The 13,510-nt window shown below is 39.6% G+C and overlaps 1 protein-coding gene across 3 annotated transcripts in view; it reads right to left on the bottom strand.

Moving 5' to 3' along the window:
* Positions 1-13,510, bottom strand: part of LOC129266557 (uncharacterized) — a 182,488-nt gene that overhangs the window by 129,323 nt on the left and 39,655 nt on the right. The window contains exons 17-30 of one of the 3 annotated variants that reach the window (XM_064104023.1): positions 11,939-12,165; positions 11,060-11,197; positions 10,588-10,737; positions 9,798-9,812; positions 9,194-9,343; positions 8,235-8,609; positions 7,200-7,417; positions 6,809-7,001; positions 5,811-5,993; positions 4,497-4,616; positions 3,734-3,961; positions 2,918-3,142; positions 1,517-1,702; positions 641-871 (exon numbers count right to left, since the gene is read on the bottom strand). In XM_064104023.1, coding sequence (XP_063960093.1) covers positions 641-871; positions 1,517-1,702; positions 2,918-3,142; positions 3,734-3,961; positions 4,497-4,616; positions 5,811-5,993; positions 6,809-7,001; positions 7,200-7,417; positions 8,235-8,609; positions 9,194-9,343; positions 9,798-9,812; positions 10,588-10,737; positions 11,060-11,197; positions 11,939-12,165 — 2,639 coding nt within the window. Of the gene's footprint in view, positions 1-640; positions 872-1,516; positions 1,703-2,917; positions 3,143-3,733; positions 3,962-4,496; positions 4,617-5,810; positions 5,994-6,808; positions 7,002-7,199; positions 7,418-8,234; positions 8,610-9,193; positions 9,344-9,797; positions 9,813-10,417; positions 10,451-10,572; positions 10,738-11,059; positions 11,198-11,938; positions 12,166-13,510 lie in introns of those variants that run through there. The other 2 variants (XM_064104024.1, XM_064104025.1) reach the window with 2 other exon arrangements.

The following is a 13,510-nucleotide window of genomic DNA, read 5'->3' as shown; positions in this document are numbered from 1 at the left end:
TTATCAAAAATTAAAAAACCTACCCTTTACTGTTAAGAAACATAATATGCATAACCAATCTAATCAAATTACACCCACCAAACCTAATATAATCCACTCAAATCTAGTCTAATTTTATCTAATCATCTAAATTAGTCTAATCTGAAACTAATTCACTCTAATCTACATGTAGTCTAATATATTCTTATCTAATCAACTAAAAGCTCAATGTAGTTTAATCTAATCTATTCTGCTCTTATCTGTCTGATCTAATCTTATTCACTCTAAGGTACATGTAGTCTAATCTAATTTATAGAATGGCTACTATGCATAAGTAATTACTGACACCAGCCACGCATCCGGTAAAATTGCCAAGCATCGGTAATTAATTATGCATGGTTGTAAAAAAAAATGATTTTTCGCCAAAACATTTCACCATTCTATAAAACAAATGATACACAGGTCTGTTTGTGAGCATGCGGTAACTATGGAATCTAGTCCATAGTTACCTTATGCTCACAAAACCTACCGATAAACTCACATCTGTGCATCATTTGTACATTAGTCCACCCTAATCTCTTCCACTCTAATCTAATCTAAATTAATCCACCCTATTCTAATCCACTCTACTCTAATCTAATCCATTCTAATCTATTATTACCTTGTGGACAGGGCACTGGATCATTATCTGGCTGGCAGTACATTCCAGCCGGGCAATCAAGGCAAGCTGAGAGACCAGTCGTATTGGAGTACGTCCCTTCCTCGCACACGATCGGAACAGATGACCCCAGGGGACAGTAGTACCGCTCAGGACAGATCTGACCGGTCACGTTGTCGTGCGGATCACCTCGTATAGCGCCACCGATGCAATAGTAACCCTCAAAACAGTCACCTATCAAGCACAAAAAATACAATAACAATATTACAATAATAATAATGCGACTGGTGAATTTAAACCACTCTGTAGAATTCTATAAGCTCATACAAAGCCTAGAATCAAACAAAAACATATAAAAAAGAATAAAAGATAATGCATATTACTGAGGGTAGGAAGTACAAGCATGAGGCACTTTTGGACTTCTGGGTCTTGTTTCACATATGGGGTATTGCAAGAAACTTGCGATCAATTGCAAGTCAATTTTTGGTCCCTAAATCAATCATATGTCTTGTAGTTAATTGCACATTAGTGATTGATAGGTAATCTGCTCCTTGAAACAAGAAGTTTAATCTGATTTGCTACAGCTAATGTTGATCTATCAGTTGTAAAATTGCAACAGAATATTTGCAATTAGACTTGTTTTAATAGAAAAATCCAAAATTTCTATGACAGATTTACTATCAGCCAATTAGATTGAAAGATTTCAGTAGCTTTTAACTGCTATAGTAAATATAACTAGTTTTATGAAATGGGCCCCTGGTGTCTAGACTGCTTAATCATTCTAGTGCCCAAGTAGTAAACCTTTTTTTTTACTCTAAAAGGAGTCCAGATTTTTCTTTCTGACACTCAGGGAGACCCAACAGAGCAGTCATATGTTACCTGTTTCTTGTGATTCACCGGCCATCTCGCAGTATTTCCCAGGATTGCAGGAAACGCATTCATCGATCGACTCAGCTCCTTGGTAGGTCAGGTAGGTTCCTGGGGGACATTCTTCCATCAGGGTAGTTCCTAGTAGACAGTAGTGACCGGTGCGACATTGGTCACCCCACGTCACTATGACTTGACCTTTAGATAACAATATAAATAAAGGATGATAGATCGTTAAAGGTAAAAGAAAGTAGTTGCAGCAAATAATTTTGTCATGAGAAAGCCTTTAAAATCAAGGTTAAATGTTACCAAAGAATGATAGATCTAGATCTGGTACATTGAAATAAACTTATCTTTATGAAATCAGGAAATCTTCGCTGAAAACCGATAATTCTGATGATCACTAACACAAAAAGGCATATGTGGGAGTATTAATAACATTTGGAAAAATACCAGACATATCATGAAATTCTGTGCATACTTTACTTATTTCTCAGCAATTACACATTTTTTTCCAGAGCCATTTGGCACATATTTTTCATTTATATATACAGTACAAACACTTGGGTGGTTATTTTATTCGATTCTGTTCAAACTCATTTCGAGATCGTTGTCACAACTGGTACATGTACATGTACTTATCTTGAATGGAATCACAGTAACAGTGGTAGTGAGCAGGGCAGCTTTAGTTTCTCCATGTAACTAAAAGTTGACCTTAACTCTTAGTTACCCCCCCTGAGGAATTTTGTGACTACGCCGCCGCAAAAATTCTTTATGCTTGCTGACTTTTTACTTTCAAGGCTTGCCCATTTTCTGAGACCAAATTTGTAACACCCAGCTACGCAATTCCGAAATTACGCAACATTTCGTAAGTGCATGTCAGATCCAAAATGGCAAAAAAAATGTGATTTTGTGAACAAAGTCAATACAGATAATTATGTTTTCAACAGAAAATTATTATGTACAATTACTCTTACTTTTTCTGGTTTAAATGGATTTATTTTATGCTGTTTATGATCACAAGAGGGGCTTACCAATACAAGCTATGCTTTTTTAAGAAGTCCCTCATTTTCATATGTTATAACCCGTAATTATTTGATTATCAAAATGTGTATTGAAACTTCGACTTATTCATTTACCGATCACTTTTCCATAATATTATTGTAACGTATGACATTTATGCTGCTTTGTGTATGTATATATGTATATATGTACATGTATGTTCGGTTTTTTTTTTACATTTTTGTCTGAAAATGAAAATAAAATAGTAATTGAAATTGAAAGAGTCCCTAAAAACATTTCTCTTTCATATTCATGTATGTTTCAGTCATAGGATATAATGCTGTGTTTTATTATCATCGATATTTTTATGATTAAATAAATTCAACCAATCAGGAATAACTCATCTCTTACCATCTGAGGAATCATTGTTGTAGACTGGAGTAGCGTAGAGACCTCCAAGATAGCAGATATGACCAGCAGAGCACTTGGCCGTCGGTTGGATGGCTCCCCGATCATCACAGTAGTAACCAGTAGGGCAGATGGTGCAATTGTCTTCGTGGATTTGATAGGTGAGGTTGGAGTAGGTTCCAGTGGGACAGAGAGAGTAGACGATAGAACCCTCGGGGCAGTAGGCACCTGGTGAGTAAGAGCAACGAGGGACTTTCAAGCATTGGCATAAAAGTTGAAGTCATTTGTCAGGTTCTTAATAGAGTTTAGTCCCTTATGATCAGGGGTGGCTGGATAAACACAGCACCAACAGAATTGTTTTTAACCCCCTCACTCTACCATTGTGAAGCATGTTTGCTGATTTGAGGATCCCCATAGAAATACATGTAAAACAAGACTTTTCAAATTTCTGTAACTCTCTTTTTTATACCCAATTTTGATAGAATTTGTTTCAAATTGTCTCTTTCATTATGATCTATTTAAATAAGATTGATTAACTCCTTGAGTTTGGGTTTCCTTTAAAGCCAATATACAAAATAAAGCCTGAAAAAAACGAGGGAAGATAGCAGGGCCAGAAATCGGGTAAAGTCTGAAGACTGGCATCTCTGAAGAGTATAAGAGTAGGGGAAACCCGGTGTAGTGGTCCACCTGCACTTCCCCAATCAGTTATATCGGGAGGAGAGACCTGCGGGTCACACGGGTCACAGTGATCTAGTTCGCTTTTCGCCTCCCAGGCACAGGTGACGCCAAACAAATAACCAGAATTTTCCTGACATTTACCTGCAGGGCATCTCGTCATGTTGGTCATGGCTTCCTCCTCGCAGTAGTAGCCCGCCTCACAGGTCAAGCAGGACCCGGCCCTGTCGAAGGGCATGTAGGTGCCCTGGGCACAGGGGAACGGCTGCGTGGATCCGGAGGGCGAGTAGTATCCAGGCTGCGTGACCGTCTGGTTAGGCGTGCTCGATCCACCGGTGCAGTAGTACCCGGGGTTGCACGGCCCAGTGGGTTCTATCGAGAAAGATAACAGAAAGTATGGAATTATGATGTACCGTTTATCAAGAAGACAAGTGAAGATTCAGATTCAGATTCAGATTTATTTCCAACAGAAATAACATAAATATTGATACAAATCATTTTCATACATTGTAACAAATATTTGCGATACAAATCATTGTCAATATAATCATATTAAAAAAACATCCATGATAATTATCATATAAAGATATATACAAAATGTGGTGCATTTCGTAGACAAATTATAATATATAATTTAAATAGAAAAAAAGGTATCTGTGGAAATTCGAGTGAACCTCGAATGATTACAAGTAGTACAAAAGTACATTTAATTCTGTAGTTATATTTACATGAATCTATATTTCTCTGAGATGTATTGACATAAAACCAACTACAAATTTGATGTGATATTCCAATTTTAAGTGCAACACCATTGTGATTTCCAAACACGTTCTTTGTCCTATGCTAAGGTTGAAAGATCAGGGTTTACATGTCGCTTCAGTGACCCTTGACCTTTGACCTGACCTACCTGGAGTTCTTGCGTTGCTACAGTAGAATCCTGGGTCACAGTCCTCGCATCCCTGCGCATCAACGGCTCCGGATACATTACTATAGGTTCCCGGTGGACAGGGCGCACTGATGAATGATCCTGGAACAAAGAATGAACGAAAAGCCCTGGTAATTAAAATATTCTGGGAAATGGTTCATCAATTTTATCATGAAGATCATTTGTATGGCCACCAGTGTACGAACACTCATTTGCATCATAATCAAGGACATCATGATCATCATCAAAACCATCTCCATCTTCATTATCATCATCACCATCACCACATCATCCACATCATTACCCTCATCAACATCATCACTATCACCATATGATCATCATCATCACCATATAATCATCAACATGATGATGATGCGGGTCATCTTCAAAATTAAGATCATACCTGTACAGATCTAACCTTATAAAAGCGCCATCGTCCTCATCCTCCTGCTCCTTATCGTATACATAGTCATCATCGTATCCATTATAATCATCATCTATCATCATCATCATGTTCACAACCATCATGCTCATCATCATCATTATCATCATCACCATCATCATCATAATTGTATCCATTATCATCATCATCATTGTATCCATTTTCATAATCTAAAAATATTATCATCATCATCATCATAACCTCCACCACTAAAGAAGCATTAAGTATTATATTCTACATAGATTGAATCCTGTATAGTGATTGGTTCAAATAGCATCATGTGACCGAATATATTTCAACGATGATGTTGCGTGACGTCAGACCTCGATATATTTTTCGCTATACCAATGTTCTGACGTCACTATTTCAGAAAAATTGATATTTAGCTAAGCTCTCGGGCGCACCGGCCAGCGAGCTCTCTCTCCCGGGCAAGTCCCGCGATGCGTCGGCGCAGTCACTCATCTGCGTTTCGCTGAGCGCGGTGGCTCGGAGAAAAGTAGGTAATTCAAGGCAAGTAATTGGACCTTGCAAGTTCAGCGCATAGATTTTGGTTATGAATTATTAAAAGTAGGATATAAAATGAATATATCATGCGTTTCATTCGAAAGCATAGTGGGAATTATTAATCCTCGGTTGGACTGGCAAAACTACTATTTTCCCTCGGGGCCTCGCCCCTCTGGAAAAATAGTAATTGCCAGACCAACCGAGGATAAATAATTCCACTATACATTCTCAAAGCCTGATATATTTGTTTACCATCTCCTACTCATCACCATAAACAATAACACAACACAACTACCCCTACCATCAGTATTACCAATACAAATCCCAGCATCACACACTGTGTTGCCTACCTGTCACACAGAATCCTCCGGCGGGACACAGCTCTCCCGTAACTCCATCCGTCGGGGTGGAAGTGTACGCCCCTTCGTAGCACAGATAACCCGGGTCGCACTGGGCCCGGGGGGTCTGGAGACCCGGAGCGTCGCAGTACCATCCAGGATCACACAGCGGACAGTCGGTCAGTGCTTGAGCACCTGGAATAAAGGGTAATAACAGGTTACTTTACTCCAGTCAAACCCTGCTTTAGAGACCGTCTGTCTGTATTAAAAAGACATGTGACTGCAGCATTCGAGTCAAAGACCTGATATTGCCCATTTTCCTGGGGAATTCGACACCATTTGGATAAAAATCACCCAGAGTAGAATGAGACCTATGAACAACAAACGTTAAAAACGTTAATAATGATAATTATAATTACGTTTATATAGCTCTTCATGTTGTCTTTCTAAGCGCTTTACATTGTAATTATTATTACCCCGGTCAAAGGATCCATAACTGTTCCACACATAAAGTGCACCATCTCCACTGCCTGGGGAGTATCCTGGCCAGGCAACCGTTTCTCGGTGCACACGTGCCAATCTAATCACATTGACTTTCACATCTTACTGGGTACCCATTTAACTCCTGGGTGGAGAGTGACAGATATGGATGAGTGTCTTGCCAAAGGACATTAGCACCTGGTGATGTTTGAACCCTCGACCCATGGTATAAGAGTCAAGTGACTGAACCACTACACCATGACACCTTGCTATGTAACGCCACTAGAAATTGCCTCATGGTAGAGTCACTAACTCATCTTTCCCTGGCCCGACAGTTGCAGGAGGCTAAGCGGGCTTAGCCAGAGGATCCTCCTCGGTACACCAAGTTTGCTTTCCCCCGTATATGTGTCTATTACAGGTATTTCCAATGCTTTTCACAGAGTCTGGGGTCAGCAAAAAATAAATAAACCACTCCCCATGACAGCTGACGGCCAACTGACTTTTTTTTAAATCAAGTAAGTCCTGTTTACCTGTATCATTTCCATATCGGCCAGCAGTGCAAGGGACGGGTGCCGTTGAGTTCTCCGGGCAGTAGTACCCTCGAGGGCAGACGATACCATTGGCAATGCCCTGGGTACAGTATTCACCAGCTGGACAAGGGATGCAATCCTCGACGAAGCGAGCTCCTGTAGTGTCTCTGTAAGTTCCCGCCGGACAAGCAACCTGGAACGCGAGAAAAAATTTACTGTTTTAGAATTCTGCTTTATATAGTGCTTCATACATGTACATTGGGATAAAGTCTCTATTAAAGCACTTAACAGATACAATTACTACCAGTATAGTGCTTTTGGAACGACATTTCTGAGCGCTTTAGTGATATAATAGTACTGATAAAATTAGTAGATTCAGAGCACTCCATACCTGTTCTGGCCCATAGGATCCGATGAGCGGCGGTGAGGAGGCATACACATTGGCAATGTTGGTCGGGCAGTAGAAGCCCACACTACACGGCGCCGTCGGTGTTGAGATGCCCTCCAAGCAGTAGTAGCCGGCGTCACAAGCGGTGCAGTCGGTGATAGCGCCTATACCGACAGAGGGATTGTAGGTACCGACAGGGCAGTTGAGCTCCTCGGGCGTGGCTGTGAGAGGGGGTACAAAAATGGGTAAGATTGTTACGTTGCTCTTGACATTTACGAGGAACAGAGAAGCAAAAACTTTCATCACAGAGAAGCAAACATTGATGATATCGAGTATCGAATCATACTTCCACAGAACATTTGCAACCTACTACTGGGTGTAGTCATTATTTTGCACTTAAAACGAATGAGGAAAAAGAGAGGCGAATCTACATGTACATGTAGCATCGGGGTTAAAGTCATTGATAGAATTGAATCGTACTTCAACAGCACTTTTTCAACCTACAGTATGTGGCGTTGCTATGTACCATTTTTCCTTATGTTTTTTTTTTATGTTAATGTGCACAAAATTTTATCAAATTTTCTTGATACATATTTGATGAAAAATGTCAATGACTTGGATAATTTGGCAAACAAAATAAGGTATGAATTCACCCAAGTATTTAATGAAATGTCGAAGAGAGCTTCAAACTTAAGAAGACAAGGTTTGAGGTTCGGGGGGTTAATGCAAGCGTGAGATATTGTATGCACATTGTGCAATCTTGGTGAAACTTCAAAGAAGTCCAGAAAAAGATGGTGTCAAAGAAACTCTAGAATCTTATCTTTTATTCAACTCAAAACTTTGACAGTAGGAAGATAATTACAGAGTATTCTTCCACAACCCATACTTTTATAATTTTTACTGTCTGAAGATCAAATAACTATTTCGGCTATTTACAGAGAACCTTCCATGGCAACCTACATGTATTGTTGCTCATGGGGTAGCTAGTTTTATATGGCATTCACACGGAACATATACATCCACTATGCAACCAATTACCTTCAGGACAGTAGTGACTGATGCTGCAATTCACCGCTTCATCCAGGGCGTTAAGACCCGTGGTGCAGTACAACCCCGCAGGACACTTCTTGTTCGTCATCATATCTGTGTACGAAGTCGTCGCGTTGTCGCAGTAGTACCCCGCCTCGCACGTCTCGCAACTGCTCTTCCCCGGCTTGGAGAAGGTACCGGTACCGCAATCGTACGGATATACGGTGTTGGCGGAGCAGTAGGAACCGCCGGGGCAGTCCACGCAGTTGTCTTGGTATTTGGCCGGTGAACCGTAGAGGGTACCGTTGGTATCCACACCGTAAGGCATGTAGGTACCGGCAGGGCATTCAATAGGGTTGACTGCACCGTACTCGCAATAAGAGCCTGATGAAAGAAATGAGAGTAAGATTAGAATCTCCTTCAAAATACTTCTTTACGGTACCGTAAATTAACAACCAAGCACATTCCATCAAAAAATGAATATAAAAATGTAATAACAACCAGCATGACATTTAAAATTTCATCAAAATCATACATATTAAATTAGGAGGTGAGACAATTCAAAGTATCTTTACAAGGAATTATTGGCTCATTCCAAGTACAGAAGCTGTGTACATGCAAATGAAGCAAATGTACAAACTAAAGTGTATATTACTCATGAATATATCTGTTGCTATGTAAACAGGCATTTCTTTTCTTCTCTTCTATTGAACCATCTAAAACACACAGAGACTTGATAGTATTATTATTATTATTATTATTATCATTATCATCATCATCATCATCATTATTATTATCATTATCATTATCATTATTATCCTCATCATCACCATACTCATCATCATTAATCATCATCATTATCATTACTATTATTTTTACTATGCTAAAACATTCCATAATCCATGGTTTGAACTGCTTGAACATGTTTGTGAATTACATATACAGTATCTACTTTGTGTTACACATACCCTGTGGACAGGTCATACACTGTGATACATTGTGTCTTCGATACTCTGTGTTGTAGGTCCCATTGGGGCAGCCGTACTGCTCAGCAAACTCTGTCCCTTCTGGGCAGTAGTACCCCGGTGGACATACATCGTCTTCAGTTGCTCCTCCACCTGCAAAACACAATATATATTACTTTTTGTAATCATTTTCATTCATTTAACATTGAAATAATACACACTTAATTATCCATGATTTGATAATCAAAAGGCCCGAAGTATACATGTTTAAACCCTTGGCATAGCCCAAACCCTCTCCTTAATCTTCAGAAAACTTAGCTGAGGAGCAATTGTCATGAGAGCAAAAGTTGCGTTACCCATCTACTTAAGTATCTGCTAAAAATGTTGATTGAAATTAAACGGCGCCATCACGTGACGGCTCTCAGCCAATCATTCAATGAGGATCTACTTACCGAGGCAGTAATAGCCTCAAGTACATGAATCACACTCGTGAGAAATATTGCTTATACAGAGCCCCAAATAAGCATCTTTAAAAAAATGTGATTGAGATTAGACAGCGCCCCCACGTGACGGCTCTCAGCCAATCATTCATTTAGGATCTGCTTACCGAGGCAGTAATAGCCTCAAGTACATGAATCACACTAGCGAGAAATATTGCTTATACAGAGCCCCAAATAAGCATCTTCAAAAAAATGTGATTGAGATTAGACAGCGCCCCCACGTGACGGCTCTCAGCCAATCATTCAATGAGGATCTACTTACCGAGGCAGTAATAGCCTCAAGTACATGAATCACACTCGTGAGAAATATTGCTTATACAGAGCCCCAAATAAGCATCTTTAAAAAAATGTGATTGAGATTAGACAGCGCCCCCACGTGACGGCTCTCAGCCAATCATTCATTTAGGATCTGCTTACCGAGGCAGTAATAGCCTCAAGTACATGAATCACACTAGCGAGAAATATTGCTTATACAGAGCCCCAAATAAGCATCTTCAAAAAAATGTGATTGAGATTAGACAGCGCCCCCACGTGACGGCTCTCAGCCAATCATTCAATGAGGATCTACTTACCGAGGCAGTAATAGCCTCAAGTACATGAATCACACTCGTGAGAAATATTGCTTATACAGAGCCCCAAATAAGCATCTTTAAAAAAATGTGATTGAGATTAGACAGCGCCCCCACGTGACAGCTCTCAGCCAATCATTTAATGAGGATCTCCTTACCGAGGCAGTAATAACCTGGAGTACATGGATCACACTAGCGAGAAATATTGCTTATACAGAGCCCCAAATAAGCATCTTTAAAAAAATGTGATTGAGATTAGACAGCGCCCCCACGTGACGGCTCTCAGCCAATCATTCAATTAGGATCTGCTTACCGAGGCAGTAATAACCTGGAGTACATGGATCACACTGGTCCGCCCTGGAGAGGTTGGACGAGAAGGAGAACGTTCCGGCCAGACATGGGTACCGGTCAGGGCTCGGGGTCTGGAGCGGGCAGTAATAGCCAGGCTTGCAGGGCTTGGGTGGGTTGATTGTTTCTCCTGTAAGAAAATGATTGGAGAAAATGAGAGATGTTTGATATAGACATTCAGATACTCCAAATTTATTGCCATGTTCAAGTAAAGTCAATTAAACATGGCATAAAAATCATATTCTAACTGTTGGTATACACAAAATATAATATATAACAAATAATCAGAAATCGGAAAAAGCTTGGATTTTCAAAATTGGGCAAAAATGAAGGAAAAAATCGTATGCCTTGCTGGAAAAAAAAATTCAGAAATTTGATTTAAATCGGAGGAATATCACCCGTTTATACTGATGTTGTGTTCTCCTAAATACATATATTACAAGTCCACTGACCTGTTCCCCATGAGCAATAGGTTCCTTCTGGGCACGGTGAGCATTCATCAGGAGAGGTCAAGCTGGTTGAGCCGGTGTACGACCCTTCACCACAAGGGAACTGGTCATCAGTGATGGTTCCATTTGGACAGTAGTATCCTGTCAGTGAATAAATAAATTATACAAAAAAATATATAAATAAATAATAAATGAATGAATAAAATAAATAACCAAATAAATTAATAAACACATAAACAACGGAACTGGTCATTAGTAATGGTTAAATTGGGAATGTAGTATCCTGTCAGTGAAAACATTAAGAAATAAACAAATAAATTAATTAATTAATTAATTAACAAACAAACTAAAAATAAATGAATGAATAAATAAACAAATAATAAATAAATCAAATATATAAATAATAAATAAATGAATAAATAAATAAATAAATAAATAAATATTACTATCAAATCATTTTATTGATTTTATCTTGATGTACTGGATCTTTAATTCTTTTCGAGAAGTGAAATAAATGAAATATATTTGAATAATACTTAATTAATCAACCAATTAACTTATTTCATTTTGTTTTAATATGAAATTCATCTGAATTATTATTTCTGACTGTGGTTAAACTCTTCACAAGCATTTTGAGGATTTCCACATGTGCTCCATTTTTCATTTACTTTCATTTCTTTCAGTCAACCCAGGCAAGGTGAATGGGCACCCAGTAGGAATAAATTCCTCAAACGCTCGAGCGCCTATATGGAAGCTCGGCTACAGCCGGGGAAATAATATGATACCGAATATCAAGCACAGAGGGGGGGGGGGGGGTATATCAACATAGAAGCCGCACTATGCAAATGGTCCACGTTATTATCATTATAATAAACTACAAACCTTCTTTACAAGGATGGGAGCTGTTGGTCAACCCAGGAACTGGGCAGGATCTTCCTGCATCACAAAGCCGACAGTTGTAAGCATGGCCAGACTTTTCATCGGGGTTGTACGTCCCCGGCTCGCAGGCGACGGCAGCAGTCGTGGGCGAGTTGGCGCTCCCAAAGGGACAGTAGTGACCTGCCGGGCAGTCGACACACTGGGTCATGTTCTCGTACCCTTCGTCCGGGCTACGAAGGAAGAATTTGAATATTTGGAAATACATGTACTTTGCAATATGATAATACTTTCATTTATAACGCTTGATACTCTGTGTTTCTAGGTGGTTTACATTGTAATTATTAATACCCAGTTCATCGGAACCTGGCATGCCCACACACAATGTATGCACTTTCTCCACTTCCTGGGGAGCATTCCGACAAGAGTTTGAAGACTCAACTGCTTTGCATCAGGCTTTCTCACCCTACCTGGTACCCATTTAACACCTGGGTGGAGAGTGGCAAAGTGTGGATTGACGCCTTGCCAAAGGAATACAGGGCCTCAGTGGGATTTGAACATATGACCCTCTTAGTACAAGGCGGGAGTCCACTACACCATGATGCTTCCACTACCTAAATGAGTTTAAAGAGTAGAGTTCCCACCCACAGGCTCCTAAACAACAGGATTCTAAAGTGGGGGCAATAGTTCTTAAAGGCATATGCTAACGTTGTAGACATGTAATCTAAAAAATATCAAAGGAGAGATGAAATATGTACATGAATGCCTTTCTGTCAACCTAAAAACTCTAAAACAACAAAAAAATCGAAAGAAATCCTTTCGATATACGTTATATTTGATGGTTTTGTGTAATTTCTATCGTGCCGATAATAATAGAACACATAAGTGTATGGATGAAATTAAGATGGTATTTCCGGTCACTTTATATTTCACTTTTTTGAAGCACTTAATAATGATTTTCGGACGCAATTTTTTCTGGGCTTCATTTTTGTAACATATCACAGGTGCAGGTGACAAGTGGGACCTCGCAGCTCAGATTTTTAAAAAGTCAAATCAATGTTAGCAAATACCTTTAATGCACTCTCTAATGTTCATTACTTGCATACTATATCCCTCAACCCTAGGTGAGTGAAAAAGAAGCATACTCACCCATAGGACCCTAATAGACAAAGATACCGAAACCCTGAATTACGTGTGGGAGTAATAATTCTTACCTGATTAAATGCACTCTATATATCATCCACCCCGAACCCTAACTGAGTGAAAAAGAAGTGTACTCACCTATAGATCCCTCATAGTCAAGGATACTGAAACCCGGCCTGGATACCTTGTGGGGGTAATAATTTTTACTAATGTACTCACCAGTGTTCATTATTTCCACCTAATATCCCTCAACCCCTAAGTGAGTGAAAAGAGAAGTGTACTCCCCCATGGGTCCCTAATGGACAAGGATTCTGAAAGCCTACATACATTGTGGAGCGTTGTGGCCCAGTGGATAAGTCTTCTGACTTTGAAACAGAGGGTTGTGGGTTCGAATCCCAGCCATGGCGTAATTTCCTTCAGCAAGAAATTTATCCA

The sequence above is a fragment of the Lytechinus pictus genome, chromosome 8 (genome assembly GCF_037042905.1).
Source record: "Lytechinus pictus isolate F3 Inbred chromosome 8, Lp3.0, whole genome shotgun sequence".
NCBI classification, from domain to species: Eukaryota; Metazoa; Echinodermata; class Echinoidea; order Temnopleuroida; family Toxopneustidae; genus Lytechinus; species Lytechinus pictus.
The sequence above is the reverse complement of the archived record's forward strand: the minus strand, read 5'-3'. Positions and strand labels throughout refer to the sequence as shown.